This window comes from Acartia tonsa, chromosome 7 (genome assembly GCF_053477335.1).
Source record: "Acartia tonsa isolate MP-2025a chromosome 7, ASM5347733v1, whole genome shotgun sequence".
NCBI lineage: Eukaryota > Metazoa > Arthropoda > Copepoda > Calanoida > Acartiidae > Acartia > Acartia tonsa.
The window spans coordinates 49,626,475-49,648,974 of record NC_137266.1 but is presented as its reverse complement, the minus strand read 5'-3'; the positions used below and the strand labels follow the sequence as shown (position 1 = coordinate 49,648,974).

Genomic DNA, 22,500 nt, shown 5'->3' with positions numbered 1-22,500 from the left:
CTATCCTCTCACTCCAAAGACAAAGCCTATGCTCCCTGTTTACGCAAAAGTGTCAGAACTGCTGCCCCCCTTAACAAAATTCACCTAGAATTGCCCTCTGGCACATATCTTATAACATAACTCCTCATTTTAACAACAACCAAACATGGAAGCCAACATCCATATAAGCAAAGCTCTTAAATGGTAGGACAAACGAACATTAACACTTGTAGAGTGTCAGAACTTAATAAGCAGAATTTTAAACATAAGTCAATATAAAGTTGTTACACTTTCTAAATTATACCTAATTTTTATAGGAATCAACATGTAAAGTTTGAAATTGATAGGACAATTCTAACCTGTTTAAATTAACCGGAATAGCTAACTGTCCCAGAATAAAATAAACTCACATACAGACGGACAGACCATAATTATAGAAAAGCATTGCTTTTAAAAAAACTAATATGTATTTACTCACTGACAGTAAATAACTGATTCGTTTTCCAATATTTTTTACAAAAGCAGAAAAAAAGTTACAATGACAAGCTGACAGACATATAAATTATAGATAAAATTCGCCAACAATTTCAAGATCCATATTTCAACTCCATGTATCCCTGCAAGCATAATTTACATAGATGCGAATACATTCAAACACATGCGACGCATGTGAATTAATTGATACTTTATCTAAAGTCGTTTGTAATAAAAGATTTAAATATATCTATGTATATAAAATACATTAATATACAGATTTTTATTTTTGTTTAAATTTTAATTATTGGTGGTGTTTAAACCACTTTTTTGAACAACGCCCCCATAAAACGTTTCCATGTATAAATTGAAGAAAAGTACATTAAGCTATTAAGTACATCGATAAAGTATTTTTTTTCTTCATAGTATTTAAATTAATTTTTGAAACAAACTTAGAAAAAAAGCTTTTGAGATTTTAATAATCATTAATTAATTCTTAAAAAAAAAAATTTATTTAAATATCTGAAAATTTGCCGTTAGTTCTTAGTTGGTATAAAACAAAATAATTTAGAGTAGCGGGGCTACTCTATTACTATTAATATTACAGAAATTTTACATGAGAATTAAAGTAAATATCATAAGATTAGCACCAGTTTTGTTAGCTCAGGCATTCGGAACCTTGTTTTTACTAATTATCCACGGAAAGATGTCTATAATACGATGTGGTAAATTACTCAACAAAATTTATTTAGGATCTACAATTTTGATATACAAGATACAAAATATATTTGTTTTATTTAATGAAAAAAAATATATTTCTTTTATTTCATGAAAAAAATATTTTCTACTTTTCATCCCTTTTGTCCTTGTTAACACAGTATAAACTTTGTACAGCAGAGAAAGAGTGGGCAATGACAATAGTCCCCAAAGTTATTAGGTTGAGTGTTCACACTTTTCAACCACAAATTTTAATCTACAGAAGGGGTTATTCTAAGTATCACCATAGGGCCGGGGATGTATATTAATTTATCGGCCATTGTAGTATCCCTTTAGATCCACTACTGTATACCCCTTCTAATATAATTTGCTTTTGTGTATTGATGAAACAATATGCTGATGTGATAATATGCGGAAATGACCGCACACCGTTTAATTGGTACTTTCCCCCCCAACTTACTTGTTTCACTACGCCTCCCACAGTACAAAACTGTATAAAAAGTCGTCAGAAATTAAGAACTAAAAATCATGAGATATTTGATCATGCAGGTAATGCGTGGACCTACCAGATTCCCCACAACCATTTAGGTAGGGTAAGGTTACAATATTCATCTTTTTTACATATTTGCCTCTTTGGCTTCCTGCAAAAAGTCCAAAGGGGGGGGGGGTAAAATGAATAACTCCCCTCTCCCAAACAAAGGAGCGTTTTAGGTGTATCTTTTAAATTATATTATACTTGCGGTTACACCCCTAGAAGCCTCTAGGGGGAATTTAAATTAGATAACCCAACTTTTATTTTATATTTAAAAGATTTAAGTTTTAAAAAAAAATAATTATATTTTTTTGGGGGGAGGGGGTGATTTTCATTTGTAGGGTGGTGGAACATTCCCCCAAAATAGTTATAAACCTTCCCTGAACCTATGAGAAGGTACCCTGTAATGGAGAACCATATCGGTTATCGAGATCCTTCGGTACAAAAATACAAACACACAGACAGACATTCTTTTACTTTATTATAAGGATTTTGTGTGGGAAGGGTTGGAAGGTTTAGGCTCTGAACCCTCTTATACTTTTTTTGTGTTGATTCAAGATCTTGGTATTTTCAAATCAGGTATATTTTTGACATTTTGAAAAGTAAAAAAATGTATTATATGCCTCCTGCAACATTGGGTTATCAATATTAATGTTTTTAATCAATACCAATTGTTCTAATTTTATTTGATAAAAATAACATAAACATGAAGGAAAACTTCTCTTGAAATAATTTTTTTTTCAATATTTGCTTAATTTTAGTATTGTTTTGTAAAACTATTGATTAGAAAAGCACTTAATTTTTTTCTTTATTTTTAATGATTAGATAGTATTTAGACAAACACAGGTATCTAAAAGTTGATACACATTCCTATTTCACCTAGCCTTTCTTATTTTTATAAGTTGAATGAGAAAATTTATAAAGGGTTTTATCTTTAACAGAAATGCCTGAACTGTAATTGTTGGAATAGAACCTTCTCACGAATACCCTTGGTTAGATTTATCATTTTCAGAATCAGTAATAAATAGCTGGTGTTTTATGTTAGGTTTTTTTTACATATAAATAAGTTATAAATGCTATGAGGAAATTATCATGTTTTTTCCACTATCTATATGTTATTGCAGGGAAAAAGTGTAAAATATTATTTATTTTCTTCTAAAAATAAACATTACCTTGCATTCAATCTCTGTATAGCAATTATAATGAGTTTTCAAAGGAAGCTGGCCCTGTCTATCCAATCTAAATCTCTGCCCTTCATAGGAGCACACTAAAAATATTATTGATTTATAACAAAACTAGCGAATAAGCCTCTGAAAGGTCACTAAGGGGCTTTAGTTAGGGGGGGAGGAGGAAGTCGAACCTTAACTTTAGTTTTAGCTTTAAATAAAAAAATAAAATGGAAGAGTTTTTTCCTAAGGATGATTTCTCTAGGGATGGTGGTGGTACCCTCCCCAAAACTAGTGATAAAACATCCCTTGACCTACAAGTTACTTCGAGGCAAAGAAAGACAATATAAGTTCATAGGTTTATGAGATCCTTTGGTACACACAGACCTGTAAACTTTTGGAAAAGGACTAGCGGCTACTCACGTAGAGGCAACAGGTGAGGGGTAAATCAACCCTCCACTTTTTATTTTAGTTTTGAAAAAAAAGTAATAAAAATAGGGGAGAGACGATATTTCTTCGACAGGTGAAGGAAACCTACCACAAAATATTTAACAACCTCCTGGACCTTTTTATCTTTTATAAAATAAATTTTTCTGTAGGATAAGATATAAATGGCAAAATAAAAATACTTAATGTTGATTTTAAAGCAAAATTAGATTGTAGAATATTTATTTATCGCATGGTATTATAAACAGCTTTTTGCGGATATAAAAATGTACAATTATAGATTAAAACCAGTTTTTTTAGCTGACGGCACGGGCTAAAAATCTGGTTTTAATCATATGATTGTACATTTTTTTTCGTAGAAAATGGATATAATAAGATGCTATACATAATTTTTCATTTTGACTTAGAGTCGGTTCTAATCTACTGGATATTGATCGGTTCCAAAGCGATACTGGAAAACTTATTACCTGTATTATTATCTGCAAGTGCTAGCATAAACTGACTCGCTAAAGCCAAGCTCAGCAAAAGAAATGCGTTCACTTCCATCTAAAATATGTTGAAATATTAATATTATTGTGTAGAGGAGATGCAATGAAGTGGAAGAACATCAAACATTGATACTTGTAGAGTGTTAGAACTGAATAAGCAGGATATTAATGTATAAGTCTAAACAAAATTTTAAGTAATTTGTTGTAAAACTACTTAAATACATTATACTGTTTAAAGGACGCCTGCAAGAAATAACACGCTTTAACTGCTAAAAGACTGCCACAAGAAGACCCAATACCCCAAATTATAAGCCTTCAGCTTCAATAACAAAAAAGTTTTAGGCATTTCAAAATAGCATTTTATGTACAATGGAATTTTTGAAAGATTTTCAATGCTCATAAAAGAAAAAACAATATTAAATTACGTTGCCTAGACATAAAATTATAACCTTATCTTTGTCAGAAACTAAGATTGCCTGTAACTGATTTCATTTTTACAATAAAAACACCACATTTCATAGTCAAAATCTATGAAAAAAAATCGATTTAAATTGCATTTTTAAACGAAAATCATAGCGGAAACAAAGGAGTAAACTAATACAAGCTTAGCTGTGATTGGTTGTTAAGCTGATTCAGCCTTCTGATTGGCTACAGTACATTCGGTACAACGCAAGTAAAACTTAATTTTTTTTAATGATTTTGACTATAAAAATGGGTATTTTTATTGTAAAAATATAATTAGTTACTGGAAACCTAAATTTATGACAAAAATAAGCTTATAATTTTGTTTCTAGGCCACGTAGTTTAATTTTAAAGTTTTCAACATGAGCATTGCAATTCTTTCAAAATTTCCATTGTACATAAAATGTCATTTTAAAATGCCTAGAACTTTTTTGTTATAGAAGCTGAAGGCTTCAAATTTGGGGTATTTGGTCTAATTGTGGCAGTCTTTCAGCAGTTAAAGCGTGGTATTTCTTGCAGGCTTCCTTTAAGTACATACTTACATTTTTAGGACTTGATTATAGAGATGCTTTTCTCATAATATAGGAATCAATATTCCAAAAGTCAGATAAATTGTAAAATTTTAACGTACGGACTTTCTGGTAACGATTATAGAGTTGCTGCGCTTTCTAAGTTACCTAACTGTCATAGGAATCATCGTGTGAAGTTTGAAATCGATAGGAAAATTCGAACATGTTTAAATTACCCGTTGCGGACAGACAGACGACCCGACCCTAATTGTAGAAAAGCTTCACTTTTAAAAATCAGACATCAAATTTCTTAGTTTTTACAGAATTACATTTCAGTTAATTCAAATGGACGGACAGACTCCAGCCCAATTTATAACTCTATATATATGAAAAGTAAAGACAACAAGGATGACAACATTCATAAAAGCAAACGGTAGGACAAAAGGACATTAACACTTGTATTGTGTCAGAACTGAATAATCAAAATATAAATGTATAAGAGTCGAAGTAAAATTGTAAGTAAATTTGTTGAAAAACTGCTTGATAAAGGATAATGTTTGTGGACATACTTACTTTTTTAGGACTTGATTATAGAGTTGCTTCGCTTTTAACATAATACTTTGTTGTCCCAGGAATCAATATACCAAAATCAGATCAATCGGATAATTAGATCACATAAAAATTTATTGTTAAAAAATAAACATGTTTAAAAGCTTTTAAAAATACCAAACATGACTCTAAATTGCTGACTTTTTTCACTAAATCAACAGAATATCAAATTCATGCAGCCTAAGTTTATAAGGAATATTAAGCTTAACCCTTTGGTCATAGACGGTAAAACAACTATATTTACTTTCTTATCACTTTAAAAACTTTATAATGGATTATGATTAAATTAAAGTGACTCTACAATTAATTATACTTTTATGAGACTTCTCTATAAATAGAAATTATTTGCGAAAATTAAAAAAATTTCATTTGATATTTTATGCAATAACTACTCACAATTTTTAACTATAATTTTTTTTTTTAAATTAAATAGTTTATTACTACTAAGAATATATCTGACTGTATACCCAAGTTGGGGTCTTATAAAAGGTTGGACGAATGGTTCCATAATTATAGGTTCCAAAAGATTTGGTCGTAAAAATAAAACTTCTCTCAACCGAAAATTTGTTTTTGGAGAATACAATTTATTATTTTCTAATAAAGAAAGCAGAAATACATGGTGTCTAAATTCAACAGAATTGGTCAAATTGAATTTAGAGATAAAATATCCAATTTTGGATCAAATAGCTTTTCAAAGACATTACATTTACATAAGGTTTCTCAAAAAAGTGATTTTCATGTTACTATAGGAGGTAGATGGCTAATTTATTTTACTTGGAAATGTCAGTAGTATTTCATCTGTTTCCAAAAGGCATTTACTTGGTACATTGGTTATACTATATATGATTTGTGAAGGTCTTCATTTATATTTGTACCAACAGACAAAAATTGTTAAATACAGGGTCTTTCAAGAGAAATAAGTTCAATTATACATAGAAAAAAAATTATATAAAATGCTTCATATATTTTTGAAAGCCCGTTATGATACATTTATGATTCAAATATTTAAAATGATTATTATGAATTTAGAGTTTATAACGATTCTAACGGTATGCATAACATTTTCTACTATTAACACAAGTCGCGCAATTTTAATTTTCAAAATGTCCGCATTTTTAAAAATAAGCTTCAAATCTATATATCTTTTTTTAAAAAGGCCTTTGAAAAATCGGTGGTTTAAGGCATAATTTGATGTAATTTTCATTTTAAATATTGAAACAAAAATGTCCCAGAATAGGACTTCCAAAAATGTGAGGCATTTTAGGTATATAATTGTTTTTTTCTATGCATAATTAATTTTTAAGAAACTAATTTTTCTTGAAAGATCCTTTATAAAGCGTCAGGAAGCAATTATAAGGTTCACATAATAAGACATGATATAAAGAGTGATATAAATTACAAAACAAAAGTTAATCATATGTTTTGTGTTGCATGACTAACAGACTGACATACAAAGTAAGTTTTAAACTGGATGCTTTTCAAGACATGTTATTTCCAAAAATAATCAGCAAACTATCATATATTACCAGAACAATTGTAAAAATCTAACCAAAAAACCAATGATATTTGGAAATTCATAGTAAGTTTAAAGCGGCTAAAAAGATACTTAAAGAAGTCGGAAAAAAAGAATAACATTAAAGAATCATTAATCTAGAATACACATTAGAACAATGTCTGTCCATCTGTCCATATCCTTTATACCTGGAGCCCAAAAGCTGGATGTTTTATGTTATGCTTATTAGTACTATCAATTCTTTAAAATTTATGTATCATATAAAGAATTTTCAGTGAATGAAATAGTAGGACAGGCAAACTTACAGTCTTAGTTGTAGAGTAGCTATGCTACCAAAAATTACATAATAAATAACAAATAAAAACGATAATAGATAAAAGATTATTACCTTGAGATGGAAAATGAACCACTATACAAAGTATGCAAAAATTTGCAGTATTTATATGTATTAACAAGTGTGACTTTTTTATATTACACATCATCATAAGAGTTTTGTTCTTTAAGTACGTTTATGCACCTAGAAGCCACTTATGGTAGAAGGGGGAGAGAATTTGACCCTCTTATTATCCTATACTATAAAGTAGTAAGGATTTTTGTCTGAAGCTTGAGATCTTTGAAATTGCTGGTCCGAATGGGTTGTACTTTTCAGGTAAGCTTAATAATTTACTTAGAATGGCTTTAGGCTATTTTCATGAATGCTCCTGTCCTCTATTGGAGGCTAGGGGCAAGGCAACTAGTTAAATAAAAAGAATATTTTTTTTTTTTTGGGGGGGGGTAATATTTTTACTTTGAGATTTCTCTTGGTGGGATGGTGCTTTCCAAAATAGTTATAAACTTTCCCAGGAAATATAAGTTGATCAGGAATCTAAAGGGATAAGACAATGGCCGATGAATTGATGTACATCCCCAGTGATAATACAAAAAATTACCATTTCTGTAGATCACAATTAGTGGTTGAAATATTTGAACACTCAACGTATTGAGCCATAAAATTAAAATTCAAAAGTCAACAAAAAATTAAGCCAACAAATAAGAAAACATTATTATAAAAGTTTGGGGACTTTGTAATAAACAGCCCATTGTCCCCTCTCTCTCTCTCTCTCTCTCTGAAGTTACTACATTATAAAGTTGAACCATATTGGTCTCGCTGTTACGGAAATCTTTCAGTACAGACACACAGTCAGACATCCTGTTACTTTTATATAAGGATGTATTTATATTTTATTATGGCTTTAAATCCGATTTATTTGAATAACAGCATTTTGAATCTGAAAATACTTGTAAGACTATGTTAAAAAAATGTCAACGGAACGGAAAATAACAATCACAAGTAGTAAAGCATAATAATGGTCAAAGTAAGTTATAAATTAGATGCTCATTGCTAAGGCAATCTTCTCAAGAAACTCCAGTCGTTATTTCAATGAAATTTTAAAAATCCATAACAAACGGAGTGGATTTTTTTTCATGTTATTTTAATGATAAGCCTTTTAAAACATCTTAGATGACAAACATCCATAAGAGCAAAGTTAATTTTATCATACGGACAGACAAACAAACAGATACAAATGTAGAGCAATAACATAAATAGTCGTCTTAGAAATCCGTATTCTAAATTGTTTTTCAAATCATCAGCAAGAGTTTGATGCGGAAGATTCTACCACAAATGCAGAAATAGCTGGACAAAGTGTCACAAACTTAAGCCATGTGACGTCATAAAAATCAGGGGGCCCAGGACGGAATTAATACCATAAAAAAACCTAGTTTTTACCACTTTTACGGTAAAATTTTACCAGCCTATACGATTTAAAAGGTGGTAAAATTTTACCGTAATCGTGGTAAAAACACTTTTAGTGGTACTCCGAGACGCTTTTTACCATCGATTTTTACCACAATTATCGGTAAAATTTTACCAGATTTCCGGTAAAATATTACCATTTTAGGACGCAAATTTATACCAGATTTTGACCAATTTTTACCACTTTTTTGGTAAAATTTACCAGAAATTTGCGGTAAATTTTACCAAAAAAGTGGTAAAACTGTTCAACACCTGGTAATATTTTTGCCCTAAACTGGTAAAATTTTACCAGAAATAGGGTAAATATGGTAAAAATTTACCAATAATTGTGGTAAAAACGGGTGGTAAAAATCACGAGAAAGTGGTAAAAAACGACCTTAATTATAGAAAAACCTCGCTTGTACACAAAACGCAAAAATAAAAAAAAAATTGTTTTCATTATTAACTTTATTGATTGAAACACTTAAACATATTTTTTTACATAATGATTTACATAGGTACGATAGCGCGATACTATATAGGTATATATTCACAGAAATTTTCTTAATTAGTCTATAATTCTAGACGTGGTTTAAATGACCAAATATTACATAGTTTTACAGATAATATAACTGCATGTTTAATCGGTTTAAGCTGAGAAATTAACACAAATATACATAGGTTTTAATTGCTGAGATCTGGATTCTAATTGTACTTTATACTAGAACATTTTTATACAAGAAAAATATATTACGAAGTTACTTTCCATTATTAAATTTTCAAAAATTTTGCTATATAGGAATAGCGGTTTCAAATATAATATTATATGAATATTTTCATCGTCAGAACAAAACTGTCAAACTGTCATATAGATTAATGTACGTACAAATTAAAGGTGGTTAAACATATTTTTGACTCAAGATATCTTGATATATATCACTTTTTTATCACAAATAGTTTATATATGATCTGACTGGAAGGACTATTATACATCAGCTTACTTTTGTCCTTCTTTTCTTTGTTTTTGCCTCTTGTGAAAGAAGACGCGGCAGTCTGGGCACATATAGGTGCATTCGATGAGTCTCGTGTTCAATGGCAGCTCGCTTCGGGGACTGCGTCCATGGGCGCAGGTCTTGATTTTCCCCGGTGTTGCACTTCTTTTGCGCCTACTCAGTTTTGATGCTGGAGGGGGTGGTTCAAACATCTCCTGCTCATCATCTGACACCCCATACACTGAAATTAAAATATTTTTTAAAATTACTTTTTTTTACAAAAAAATACTTCAATTTTACAATAGTTTTTTTTTCTAGCCTAACCTAACCTAGTGTATTAATAGAAAGAGTAATATTTCTAGTTTTAACCTAGCCTAGCCTAGCCTAGCCTATTCTAACCTAACCTAACCTAACCTAACCTAACCTAACCTAACCTAACCTAACCTAACCTAACCTAACCTAACCTAACCTAACCTAACCTAACCTAACCTAACCTAGTGTAATAATACAATGTAGTACAGAAATGTTTCACTATATGCTTTGGGCACAGTCGCTAGTATAAATATTGTACTATACCTGGGCTTTTTGGTCCTGGATTCTTTATGTTCTCATAAATTATATCAAAATCCGGTTGGTCTTTCATCCTGAAATTAAACAATCTATACTACAAAGTAAAACGATTTTTGTTTGTATGTAGCGAAGGATCTTGTTAACCGCTGAACCGATCGGGTTCTTCTCATAGGTACCGGCAAGGGAAGGGAGTGGCAAAAGAAACTTTAAGGATATACTTCATATTAGAGGGTTTAGCGTACAGAAAAATCATTTACAACACAGTCGCCAGGATAAAGTAGTAAAAACTATTTTTAAAAAATCTTACTTTGCTGGTGTTTCCATAACAGTGACTTCCTTAACCTCGTTCTCATCCGAATTTTCTGGAGAGCCAGCTGCAGCTGTTTTGTTCCTGAATTAAACAATATATATATAATAATTTATTTAAATTAAGTAGTTAACTTTTTGGTTCCACATTTACCCCTTCCACCTTACCCAGCTAGAGGCGTACTTGCTAGTACTCGCTTTTAATAAATAAAGGAACACGTTGAATTTGTCTTTACAGAAAAATCATTTACAACACTGTCGCCCGGATAAAGTATGAAAAAATAATATTAAAAGAAATATCTTACTTTGCTTCTCCTTCCATAACAGAGGCTTGTCCGACCTTCTGGTCATCCTTTTGTGCCGCCGGACATTTCTCGGATTGCTCCCTGAATTAAGCAATCATATTATTATTAAATAGTAAACTTTTTATGGTCCACATTTACCACTCCCACCTTACCCCTAGAGGCATACTTGCTATAGTTTTGTAATATATAAAGGTGAATTTGTCTGTACCGAAAAATCATTTACAACACAGTCGCCCGGATAAAGTATGAAAAAAGATTATTTAAAGAAACTAGTGGCTACGCCCCTAGAAACCTCTAGGGGCACTTAAGGTTGGAAGGGGAAAAATCAACATCTTCCCATTTTCAATTTCATTTTCAGAAGAGTAAAAATATTTTTTGGGGGAGGGGGTGAAGACACCCTGCACAAAAATAGTTTAAAACCTTTCCAGGACCTATAAGAAGCTTCACTTTAAAGGAGAACAATATCGGTTTAGCGGTTATCCTTCGGGACAGACAAAAAACGCTTACTACTTTATATAATAGGATATCTTACTTTGCTTCTCCTTCCATAACAGAGGCTTGTCCGACCTTCTGATCATCATTTTGTGCCGCCGGACATTTCTCGGATTGCTCCCTGAATTAAGCAATCATATTATTATTAAATAGTAAACTTTTTATGGTCCACATTTACCACTCCCACCTTACCCCTAGAGGCATACTTGCTATAGTTTTGTAATATATAAAGGTGAATTTGTCTGTACCGAAAAATCATTTACAACACAGTCGCCCGGATAAAGTATGAAAAAAGATTATTAAAAGAAACTAGTGGCTACGCCCCTAGAAACCTCTAGGGGCACTTAAGGTTGGAAGGGGAAAAATCTACATCTTCCCATTTTCAATTTCAGTTTCAGAAGAGTAAAAATATTTTTTGGGGGAGGGGGTGAAGACACCCTGCACAAAAATAGTTTAAAACCTTTCTAGGACCTATAAGAAGCTTCACTTTAAAGGAGAACAATATCGGTTTAGCGGTTATCCTTCGGGACAGACAAAAAACGCTTACTACTTTATATAACAGGATATCTTACTTTGCTTCTCCTTCCATAACAGAGGCTTGTCCGACCTTCTGGTCATCATTTTGTGCCGCCGGACATTTCTCGGATTGCTCCCTGAATTAAGCAATCATATTATTATTAAATAGTAAACTTTTTATGGTCCACATTTACCACTCCCACCTTACCCCTAGAGGCATACTTGCTATAGTTTTGTAATATATAAAGGTGAATTTGTCTGTACCGAAAAATCATTTACAACACAGTCGCCCGGATAAAGTATGAAAAAAGATTATTAAAAGAAACTAGTGGCTACGCCCCTAGAAACCTCTAGGGGCACTTAAGGTTGGAAGGGGAAAAATCTACATCTTCCCATTTTCAATTTCAGTTTCAGAAGAGTAAAAATATTTTTTGGGGGAGGGGGTGAAGACACCCTGCACAAAAATAGTTTAAAACCTTTCTAGGACCTATAAGAAGCTTCACTTTAAAGGAGAACAATATCGGTTTAGCGGTTATCCTTCGGGACAGACAAAAAACGCTTACTACTTTATATAACAGGATATCTTACTTTGCTTCTCCTTCCATAACAGAGGCTTGTCCGACCTTCTGGTCATCATTTTGTGCCGCCGGACATTTCTCGGATTGCTCCCTGAATTAAGCAATCATATTATTATTAAATAGTAAACTTTTTATGGTCCACATTTACCACTCCCACCTTACCCCTAGAGGCATACTTGCTATAGTTTTGTAATATATAAAGGTGAATTTGTCTGTACCGAAAAATCATTTACAACACAGTCGCCCGGATAAAGTATGAAAAAAGATTATTAAAAGAAACTAGTGGCTACGCCCCTAGAAACCTCTAGGGGCACTTAAGGTTGGAAGGGGAAAAATCAACATCTTCCCATTTTCAATTTCAGTTTCAGAAGAGTAAAAATATTTTTTGGGGAAGGGGGTGAAGACACCCTGCACAAAAATAGTTTAAAACCTTTCCAGGACCTATAAGAAGCTTCACTTTAAAGGAGTACAATATCGGTTTAGCGGTTATCCTTCGGGACAAACAAAAAACGCTTACTACTTTATATAATAGGATATCTTACTTTGCTTCTCCTTCCATAACAGAGGCTTGTCCGACCTTCTGGTCATCCTTTTGTGCCGCCGGACATCTCTTGGATTGCTCCCTGAATTAAGCAATCATATTATAATTAAATAGTAAACTTTTTTTTTGGTCCACATTTACCCCTCCCACCTTACCCCTAGAGGCATACTTGCTAGTTTTGTAATATATAAAGGTGAATTTGTCTGTACCGAAAAATCATTTACAACACAGTCGCCCGGATTAAATACCAAAAAAAGAAGTGAAAAAAATTTCTTACTTTGTTTGTGTTTCCAAACAAGCGATCTCCTCTTCCAAAGAAGCAATTTTTTGCTTTGCTGCCCTAAGGTCTTGTTTTATTTTCTGCATTGTCTCCCATCCATCGTCGTCCCTGAAAAATAAAAAAAAATAATACTAAAGTAACAGGATGTCCGTGTTTATGTACCGAAGGATCTCGATAACCACTGAACAGATCGGGTTCTTCTCATAGGTACCGGCAAGGGAAGGGAGTGGCAAAAGAAACTTTAAGAGATATACTTCATATTAGAGGGTTTAGCGTAGCTGCTAATTTGAAATATCAGGGGTGTATATCCTATATGGGATCCCCTGTTCAGGTGGTGGGGGGAAAATAACTAAAATATGTGTGGTAGGACCAAAAATTTTAGTTCTTTCAATATTTCTCCATTTCCGTCCCTACTTGGTGAGATAAAAATAGGTGGGAAAAAAATACAAAATTTTGTACCACGGGAACAAAATAAATCTTGTGCGTAATGTACACCCCTGAATGAAACTATAATTATTCGCCATAACAATAATGTTTATCCTACTCTTTTCAATCCGGCTACTACCACCTTCCGAACAGAAATAGAATGGTAACAAAAATAAATAAACTTACGTAGTGCAATCCAAAGTTAGGTTCAAATCTTCTGTATCAGACGATTTAGGAGGGGTATCAGGCAGGTCATCCAGCTTAGCAGGCAGCTCAGGCTCAGACACACTCATTTCGTTCTTCTGTTTTTCGCTATCACTGAAATATATAAATATATATTATATATCCCAGGTAATCGGACCTTTGCCCAAAGAAGTAATTACCAAAAAATATGTAATATGTATTTATGTAATTATGTTGTGATGGATTGTCGAATCCGATTCGATGAATGGTTACCAAAATATAGCTAGGGACGGACGGACGGACAGACAGACAGACAGACATCATTCTACTTCGTTTTATACATATTAAAATATTACTCACCCACTTGTGGTTTCCGGCTTCTGTTCTTCGTGCTGTTCGTCTCTCTCTAAGTCGGCTGCTGCTGTGGCTGTCATGTCGGACATTCTATATTAAATTTGAAAAGAAACAAATTATCACTGGTATTAAATTTTCATTAATAAATGTCCAAAAAACTGACGTAGGGAATTTTAATATAATAGGGTGGCCAGCAAGATCACATATTGGTATATCTTATATTGTAAACAAGTATATAGACAAATTTAACATTTACAAAAAGTTTATACAAATTTGAAACGTTCTCTTTTTTAATTACAGCACATAAACATTACGCATTTTACCATGGAAATCTACCACCGTATTAATTAAAACATTCCCTACGATAACTGTCATATATATAATATTTTTATACAAAATTAAACAAATATATAAAATTAACAAAAGCTAGTTCTGAATACTTTTTTTCCTTAGTTTAGGGGGTAAACTACAACTGCTATATACTGAATTACAAAAAATGCGACAGATTATACAACAAAAAATTTTCAGTTTAAGCTCTTAACTTTAAGCTCATTAAACTTAATTGGTGGAAAGGGGTAGTTTCACAAAATGCATTTGAACTTAATTTTGTGAATTGCATATTTTTCTTTGTTAAGATGGTAAAAGTACGTGGTAGAAAATTTAACTTTCTTCAAATTTATGCCATATAAATAGAGTTTAAACACATTTAAACAGGTTCAAATATACGGTTCACTAAATTAACTTCAAATGCATTTTGGGAAAAGACTCCTTTCTAGATATTATAAAAAAAAATTGAAGATGAAACTTATGAAATCAAAAAAAATTACATATAAATATATATATACGTAAAGTCCTGGAATTATTGGGATTGACTGCGACCTATAATCAGGTCTTCGTCTTGTTCTTCGTCTTGTTCTTCGTCTTGTTCTTCGTCTTGTTCTTCGTCTTGTTCTTCGTTTTCAGACGAAAGTTCCGACGGATAATACTTGTCTCCATTCTGCCAGGGATGTATATTCTACATGGATCGGATGTATAATATTTTTTCCAAGTCTGCTCAGGGATGTATATTATATTTCATTAAATATAAATAGATGGAGGTAAGAAAAAAAGGTAATAATTAAGAAAACTGAAAACATTTGTAAATTTTAAAAATTTTTAGCCGTGGACAAACAATATTTCTTGTGCAGAATATACACCCCTTTCCCGAATCAGCTGTAATGTAGCTGCCAAAGATACCGTAATTGTTTATGTTTTGAGAACATTGTTGAGAACTTGCTCTCTGTGGTGGTCTGGAGCTTGATCTTTTCTTCTTCTCTAACTCATCATCTTCAGGCCTGTGTCCCTGTTCCCACAATCTTTGCTTCTTCATGTTGTCCTTTACTCGTTTGTTGGCATCTCTTCTTGTCCGAGCCTCACCACGCTGGCCGAAATCGGGCAAATGTGTATTTGTTCTGTTCAACATTTGCTGCAGCTTAATTTGGTTAGGTTGCTCACTGAGTTGACTATTACTACAACCTTGCTCTGGACTGAGTTGACTATAACTACAACCTGGTTCTGGGTTTACGTCTTCATCAGGATTTGATGTGCCTGCGCTTTCAGCATATTCCCGGCTTGAATTAATTTGTGCTCTGCTCGTGCTTGCTCTGCTCTGGTTTCTGTACAACACCGCATCAATTTGATTCGTTGATGGAAATGTTGTTTGTTTTCTGGGACGTTTAGGAGCTTCTTTGGTAGGCTTTGGCTTTTGGGCCACTTTTGCTTTTGGCCTGCGTTCTTCTTCTTCTTCTTCACTACTACTACTACTGCCAGTTCCAGTGTCTGGGTCTGATTGATGACCTTCATCTGTATCATCACTCTCTGGTGCTTCTTCTTTGATGTCAGAAAGTAATTCACCTTCTTCTCCATCTTTTTTCCACTTTGCTTTTTCTCCTACAAAGAAATAAAAAATGTTAAAGCAAATGTACATAATTGTAGCTTCAATATTATTTCCATACCTATATGAACATTAGTTACTATTAATCAGATTCAAATGAAAACAAGCAATATTTTTTACCCTATATTAATATGCCAATCAAAGATAAAAGGGGGAATTTTGCATTGGCAGTTGCTTTATAGGGGTACAATATGGAACTGTGAAGAAACGGCGTCGCCACCGCCGAGAACCGCCAATAAAAGCCCCAAAAAAGTGTCACTTTCGCCCACCCCCCCCCCCCCATTTATTACATTAAGACCTGTAACTTACCGTCAATGTTGATGAGTTCTAAAATTTCCATTTGGTTGTATATAGAAACATTTGAGCCTACTGCAACAACCTCATAATGACCCGTGTGGTTGTGAATTATAATGGCAAGTTTGGGTAATATTATTCCACATGGATGTATCCGAATTTCCTTACTTGCATTGCCGTCATTCTTGCCCTCATTGTCCTCAACCTCCACAATTTCGTCACTCTGGTTTCCGTCATCTTCGTTATCCACCTCGAATGATGGTTCATTGTCCAGCTGTAAACTTTTCTTGGTTTTTGCTTCGGCTTCCAATGCGGTTTGCCTTCGCTCCCGGTTCTTTGGAATGATCGCCACATCATCTAAATAATTATTATAGTCATTATTTCAAATAGTATAAATGTTACCCAACCCCCCCCCCCCCCCCCTCCAAGGAAATAGCTTAAAATCACCGCAGGACCAATACACAGAAGAGTAGAATCCGATCTCCAGGATACAATTAATACCATAAAAAACCTAGTTTTTACCACTTTTATGGTAAAATTTTACCAGCCTATACGATTTAAAAGGTGGTAAAATTTTACCGTAACCTCGATCGATTCAGTGGTTACTGAGATCTTAAGCTTCTGACGGCCGGACAGACATTAAGCTACTTAGTATTATAGATAGCGGCTGCGCCCATACAAATTTTAGCCTAAAACCCTGTCAGGGCCTGTACGAAGTTTCCCTTAAAACAAAATTAATCCACAGGGTTTTTATCTAAGACTACTTCTCAACTAAAATATTAATAAACTTAAATTTAGGTGATACAGTTCCTACGTTTTTCAAACTATAAATAACAATACCTTCGGCATCCTCATCATTCTCATCACTGCTGCTTTCCTCCACGACACTTGTTGCCTTTCCAGTCACCTGTCTCTCGTTACTGTTGCCTGTAAATAATTAATTTATACATTAATTTTATACGTTTCCAAACAAAAAGCAAGTACTGAAAACATTTTTTCCACCCCCCCACCCCCCCTACTTGGTTGAAAAAAAAATTTTAAAAGGAAATGTGTTGTAGGAGGGATAGAATAAATAAATCATAGAGTTCTTTAAATATTTTTCAATTTTCCCCCTACTTGGTGAAAAAAAACTAGGGGGGGGGGGGAAGAAAAATTTAAAAAAAATTAGTAGCAGAGGAAAAAAAATCTTGTGCAGTATATACACAATACGAGGAAAGATAAAACTTATAAATAATAATTAATGTTCAACAAATATGTACCTGTGATTGAATTATTTCGTCCATAAAATTCTTTCTGTCTTTGCAGTGGTGGAAAGTTTGGTGGTTGTTCATCATCTTGCATTGGGACTGTATCATCAAGATTTCCCACATTTTGGCCCTCATCGTCTGTTTCAGAAATAATTATCTTCTTCGACTTTTTCGAGCCCTTTCCATGCTTCTTCCTTTTGGAGCTTGTGATGTTTTTAAATACATTTACTTTGGGTTTATTATTGGACTGGCTGTTGACAATTGGATCTTCATATAACCTACGTGGCTTTACTGGGTGCTTTACTGGTTCTGGAGTTACTGCTGGATTCTCCGCGGGTGGTATGCGTAAGTCATTCCCAATCTGATCATCATTTGAATTCATTTCAACGTCGTCGCCTCCGTCATCAATTACAAGCTCCTCACCATTGTTGCTTTCTTCATCAGCAATGTTTTCCATACCATTTTCTTCAACAGCATTGCCTTCAGCTTCATTGTCTTCAACAGCATTGTCTTCACCATCAGTGGATACATCAGCAGTGGAATCATCAGCAGTGGAATCATCAGCAGTGGAATCATCAGCAGTGCAATCATCAGCAGTGGATTCATCAGCAGCATTCATCTTTCTATTTCTTGAAATTCTAGTTGCTTTCTCACTGGCATTGTGAATCTTTGTCTGTTCTTCACTCATTTCTGGTTTCAAATTGGTTGTGGCGTACGAATAATACATTACAGCTCTTTGTATAACCTTCTTATTACTATGGACTGTCTTGAAAAATTGCTTGGGGTTCTTTGCCATGTCTGCATAATTTTTGATCTGAAATGAATTTCTCGACCTGTCATTGTTTATTCTCAAGTAAATCGGGTTCTTTCCTTGAACTTCGTGGGGTAAGCAACCCATTGAGTGGGCACCTAACATGTGGTAAAATTTCTTGTCTTCGGCTGTAACACCTGGTGTTGAAGTTGTGATTGTCTTCGGTTTAATACGCCGCTTAATTCTTTGTATCTCTGCAGGGGCCAGATAAAATTCACACATCTGTAAGGCTGATCGTTTCTGTGCCTTTTCCTTCTTGTCTTTCTTGTCTTTCTTGTCTTTCTTGTCTTTCTTGCCTTTCTTATTGCTTGTCTCCTTCCTTGGCTTGATTTCAAAAACCTGTTCATACGTGTAGTTTGGGGTTGACAATGCGCGTTCTTGTTTTCGCGTTACCAGCCCTCGAAATAGCCTCCAGCAGACAGGATCCTCATTAGCAAGCATATAATCTTCGGCCCTCTTCTTATTTTCACAAAAACCAGTCGCGTCCTCTTTAAAAGTGTGTTCGAAATTGCGCAAGAACCTAGATAAAAAAAGGGTTTATATCAAAACAGTCTCAATATATAACATATAACATATATCAAGAAAAGATGAACTAAAAGTCTTGCCACATAAAAAAATACATGGTACAAAATTGAAATTCTTTGAAACATATGCCATAGAAATGTAGTTTAACAATTTAACAAGAATACAATATGCAGTTAACATTTCGTGAAACTACTTTTTTAACTAAAGAACATTGAAATGCATTTTGTAAAACTACCACTTTCACATTTAATAGACGCGGAATAGATGCGATAAATAATTGAATTACCTACAAGCTTGTATGTGGTTCCTCACTAGAAAAAGGTCGCTTGAAGACACATAGGTTCCTGTTCTCCACAAATTTGGTGGGATAGCTTCATGTAGGTACGTCTCGTTAAGCACTAACTTACAATGATCCAAGAAACGTTCCACTGAAATAATAATGAAATTTTCAATTAACTCTGCATAGGTACATGTTTATTATTGTACCAGGGGTGTATATTCTGCACAAGATTTATTTTCACAAATAAAATATATATATAAAAAGATTATTGTACATGGTCACCTGCTAGCAAGAATAGGAATGCCCCTTTTATTCGGTTTATTTCCCTTGCCCCCACCTCCCTTCTCCCTGTTTTAAACGTTTTCTCATCATGTCAAATTTACAAAATAATATTTACTTACCAGTTTCGTCATCAATAACTTCCGGAGCAGTCCAAAAGGCAGCTGTGATGCGGGCGTCAAAGGTGAACTGCTCGAACACGACATACGTGAAGGTTATGATGTCTCGGCATACTTTCAGTAAGGTTTGCCAGCCTATATCCACTTTCCGTGAGTCTTCGAAATTTTGGATGAAAAAGATAATTTCTTCTCTTCTCATATAACCATCTTTTTCCAAGGGGTCATGGTTCTTTATTCTTTCTCTGTAAAAATCTGGTGAGAAAATCTGGTCCACGACAACATCCTGATTCTCACTAGGCCCTTTATTCGCCTCCTCCTCATCAAGCTCATCCACATTGGTCAGTCTTCTTAGATCAGTCACCAAGGTTTCCACAATTTGGCCGGTTTTCTTCATTTCTGTTTTCAGGGTTTTAGTATTTTCAGCCATATCTCTTGATACACTGTCTTGCAGGTCTTTGATTTCATTCTTCACTAACTCATGGTTTGTGGACGTTTTGTTTACCAAGTTTCTGATGGACGCATTAATGGGCTCTAGTTGATTTTTCATTTGTGAGGTCAAGAAAGTACGTAGCTGCTGAAATTGGTTCTGAATTTGGTTCATAACGGCCCCGGTGAACAAATCCTTAAAATGAAACATATTAAACCACATATTTTCAAGTCTTGGTATTTTAAAAACTACGTGGTAGAAAAGAAGACTATCCACAAACAAGAGCAAGTGATCCTAAGCATCTTCCATCATTTTTGGACTTTGACAAACAAAAAAACTTGGTAAAATTTGACCAACTTTTTGGTAAAAATTGACAAGGTAAATTTTTAGGCTAAGTCCAGATTTTTGGACTTTGACCAAAAAATCAACTTGGTAAAATTTGACCAACTTGTTTGTAAAAATTTACAAGGTAAATTTTTATTGGTCAATGTTTACCAAAAATTTAGTCAAATCTTACAAGTTATTTTTTCCAGGCTAAGTCGATATATATCCTAAATAATTGTAATTTGTATCCTCTGGATGACAAAATGAAATAAAAATAATACCTCGCTTTCTTCCATCTCACCAGAAGGGCCAGATGATCCCTGGGGTCGTGATGACTGGGACTGGGATCGTGATGATGTTGCAGGAGGAACTACAACTCTCGCGGTCCGTTGACTCGCGGAGTGGTGCCGTGCCCGTGGAGATGGAGGTGGGGTAATATTTATTGGCCTCATTGGAGATGTTGTGGTTCTAGTTGTGTTCTAAAAATAATATAGATAATTATTGTAAAGCATTACTTACCGAGGATTATAGTTTTAAACAACACCGGCATTATCCTAATTTTTTTCTTCTATTTTTTAAAACTTTACCCTCCCCCCCCCCCCTCTCCCGACAAAATGACTGTGTTAGGTTAGGCTAGGTTAAGTTATATGGTTAGAGGGACCCAATTTGTTCAACGGTTAACGAGATTTGTTGGTACAAACCCACAAACAGACATCATGTTAGTAAGTTTAGTTTAACAACAAAACACCAACAAACCAAAAACCGATAACAATAAAACTTAAAACCCTACCTTTGCTGTTGTACCTTTGCCACCTCCAGTAGATTTGTTGCTTCCAGTTTTGGCACTTGGAGCTTTGGCACTTCCACCTCTGGCACCATTAGGTTTGCCACCTCCAGTAGGCTTGTTGTTCTAAAACAAGAAATAATTGTTGTATTTACAATGCATAAAAAGATATTAGATAGCAGTGGCTACGCCCCTAGAATTTTAATTACTAATATCAAATGTTAAACACACTGTGGAAAATTAATAAATAATTATACTTGGTCAATAATCTTTTGTGGTCTGTTAAGCATGAACCGATAAGGTTTTCCTTTCGATCCGGTAACATGCGAATTTATAAGTTTTTTGAGCGAAGGGTAGCAGCAATTTGTACAATAGTAAATTAGGCCTTAAATATAATTTTTACCTTTACAGAACTAGCACTCTTTCCAGTCCTCGTCATTTTGGGATCTAGCTTGATCAATTGCCAGTCGAAATTACGCTGTTGGATCCAGGTCGTTGGCATGGGCAATTTGCATAGTTTTAAATCTGAAATGTGTAGACAGAAATTAAAATTTTATGTAAAATTAAATTAAATTGCAAACATGTACTCTTTCAAATTACAGACTAGACTTATAACACTTTAACTTCATACCCATCGATGGCCAAAAAGGTAGGGTTTTGCTAAATTTAGTTGAAATGCCTTTTTTAAAATTAGCTATAAAAAATAATTTTAATGAAAAAAATATTTTAAAGTACATTTCACATAAATTCCAAATAAAGAGGGAAGGGCCTTCAGTTGAATTTTACAACATTTTACATACATATTATAACAAAAGGGGGGGGGGGGGGGAAGTGACACTTTTTGAAACCAAAACTAAAAGTCAAAGGAACTGAACTAAAGAAACAGTTACAGATCTGTCATTTTGCATGGCAGTTGTTTTATAAGGGTACAATATGGAACTTTTAGTTTTGGTTTCAAAAAGTGTCATTTCCCCCCCCCCCCTTTCTCTGCTTTCAATGTACAAAATTAAATTCCGATAGGAATTACGATGGAGACATCTTGATGCAACAGGTGTACGGAGATATGTGCTACTCTGTACTTCAGTAGGTTGGAGGCTAGTTGTGTTGGAGGATGGCTATAGTCTTCGGGATCGTCAGTCTTGCCTACTCCTAATACCAGGGGTGTATATTTTCAGTGTTTAAAACCATAAAACTTAATTCATATTTCCTAGACCCCCCCTCCCCCCTTTACCACACTCTCCTCCTGGCATGATAAGAGAATTAC

The 22,500-nt window shown here is 33.8% G+C and overlaps 5 protein-coding genes and 1 long non-coding RNA gene across 7 annotated transcripts in view; 1 reads left to right on the top strand and 5 right to left on the bottom strand.

Annotated features, from left to right (window-relative positions):
* The window catches only part of LOC145323922 (uncharacterized), a 28,571-nt gene extending 21,266 nt beyond the window's left edge, over positions 1 to 7,305 (bottom strand). The window contains exons 1-3 of the mRNA XM_080166526.1: positions 7,285 to 7,305; positions 3,783 to 3,861; positions 2,875 to 2,969 (exon numbers count right to left, since the gene is read on the bottom strand). Coding sequence (XP_080022652.1) covers positions 2,875 to 2,969; positions 3,783 to 3,861 — 174 coding nt within the window. The 5' untranslated portion in view covers positions 7,285 to 7,305. The remainder of the gene's footprint in view (positions 1 to 2,874; positions 2,970 to 3,782; positions 3,862 to 7,284) is intronic.
* Positions 1 to 22,500, top strand: part of LOC145323924 (uncharacterized) — a 131,260-nt gene that overhangs the window by 44,800 nt on the left and 63,960 nt on the right. The gene's annotated exons all lie outside the window — the stretch shown is intronic.
* Positions 8,630 to 11,438, bottom strand: LOC145323920 (uncharacterized). The gene is made up of 3 exons (XM_080166524.1): positions 10,540 to 11,438; positions 10,239 to 10,306; positions 8,630 to 9,903 (listed from the first exon to the last, which is right to left on the bottom strand). The coding sequence occupies exons 1-3, from the start codon at positions 10,554 to 10,556 to the stop codon at positions 9,668 to 9,670; spliced, it is 321 nt and encodes a 106-aa protein (XP_080022650.1). The 5' UTR covers positions 10,557 to 11,438; the 3' UTR covers positions 8,630 to 9,667.
* Positions 12,347 to 15,379, bottom strand: LOC145323917 (uncharacterized). Its single transcript, XM_080166520.1, has 4 exons — positions 14,220 to 15,379; positions 13,863 to 13,994; positions 13,248 to 13,358; positions 12,347 to 13,052 (listed from the first exon to the last, which is right to left on the bottom strand). Exons 1-4 carry the CDS (start codon positions 14,300 to 14,302, stop codon positions 12,968 to 12,970), a joined length of 411 nt encoding a protein of 136 aa, XP_080022646.1. The 5' UTR covers positions 14,303 to 15,379; the 3' UTR covers positions 12,347 to 12,967.
* LOC145324047 (uncharacterized) lies at positions 15,331 to 18,895 on the bottom strand (the record flags this gene model as incomplete). Its single annotated transcript, XM_080166675.1, is given in 4 exon segments — positions 15,331 to 16,142; positions 16,456 to 16,797; positions 17,281 to 17,367; positions 17,700 to 18,895. Coding segments are annotated over 4 exon segments (2,437 nt in total), but the record flags the coding sequence as incomplete, so codon positions are not given.
* Positions 18,939 to 22,478, bottom strand: LOC145323915 (uncharacterized). Of its 2 annotated transcripts, XM_080166519.1 has the most exons (3): positions 21,243 to 22,478; positions 20,734 to 20,931; positions 18,939 to 20,323 (listed from the first exon to the last, which is right to left on the bottom strand). In XM_080166519.1, the coding sequence occupies exons 2-3, from the start codon at positions 20,902 to 20,904 to the stop codon at positions 19,697 to 19,699; spliced, it is 798 nt and encodes a 265-aa protein (XP_080022645.1). In that variant the 5' UTR covers positions 20,905 to 20,931; positions 21,243 to 22,478; the 3' UTR covers positions 18,939 to 19,696. The 2 variants fall into 2 exon arrangements, with proteins under 2 accessions (XP_080022645.1, XP_080022644.1); XM_080166518.1 differs by having other exon boundaries at positions 20,734 to 22,478.

Bases quoted from the DNA above. Each gene is read 5' to 3' on its own strand.
- LOC145323920 (XM_080166524.1), bottom strand. The intron at 9,904-10,238 runs GTATAGTACAAT...TTTTAATTTCAG, and splicing joins TCCAGGACCAAAAAGCCCAG to TGTATGGGGTGTCAGATGAT.
- LOC145323915 (XM_080166518.1), bottom strand. From the start codon at position 20,904: ATGAGGCCAATAAATATTACCCCACCTCCATCTCCACGGGCACGGCAC. The intron at 20,324-20,733 runs GTATTATTTTTA...TTTCATTTTAAG, and splicing joins GTGAGATGGAAGAAAGCGAG to GATTTGTTCACCGGGGCCGT.
- LOC145323917 (XM_080166520.1), bottom strand. From the start codon at position 14,302: ATGTCCGACATGACAGCCACAGCAGCAGCCGACTTAGAGAGAGACGAA. The intron at 13,995-14,219 runs GTGAGTAATATT...TATATATTTCAG, and splicing joins AAGCCGGAAACCACAAGTGG to TGATAGCGAAAAACAGAAGA. The intron at 13,053-13,247 runs GTAAGAAATTTT...TGCTTAATTCAG, and splicing joins TGTTTGGAAACACAAACAAA to GGAGCAATCCAAGAGATGTC.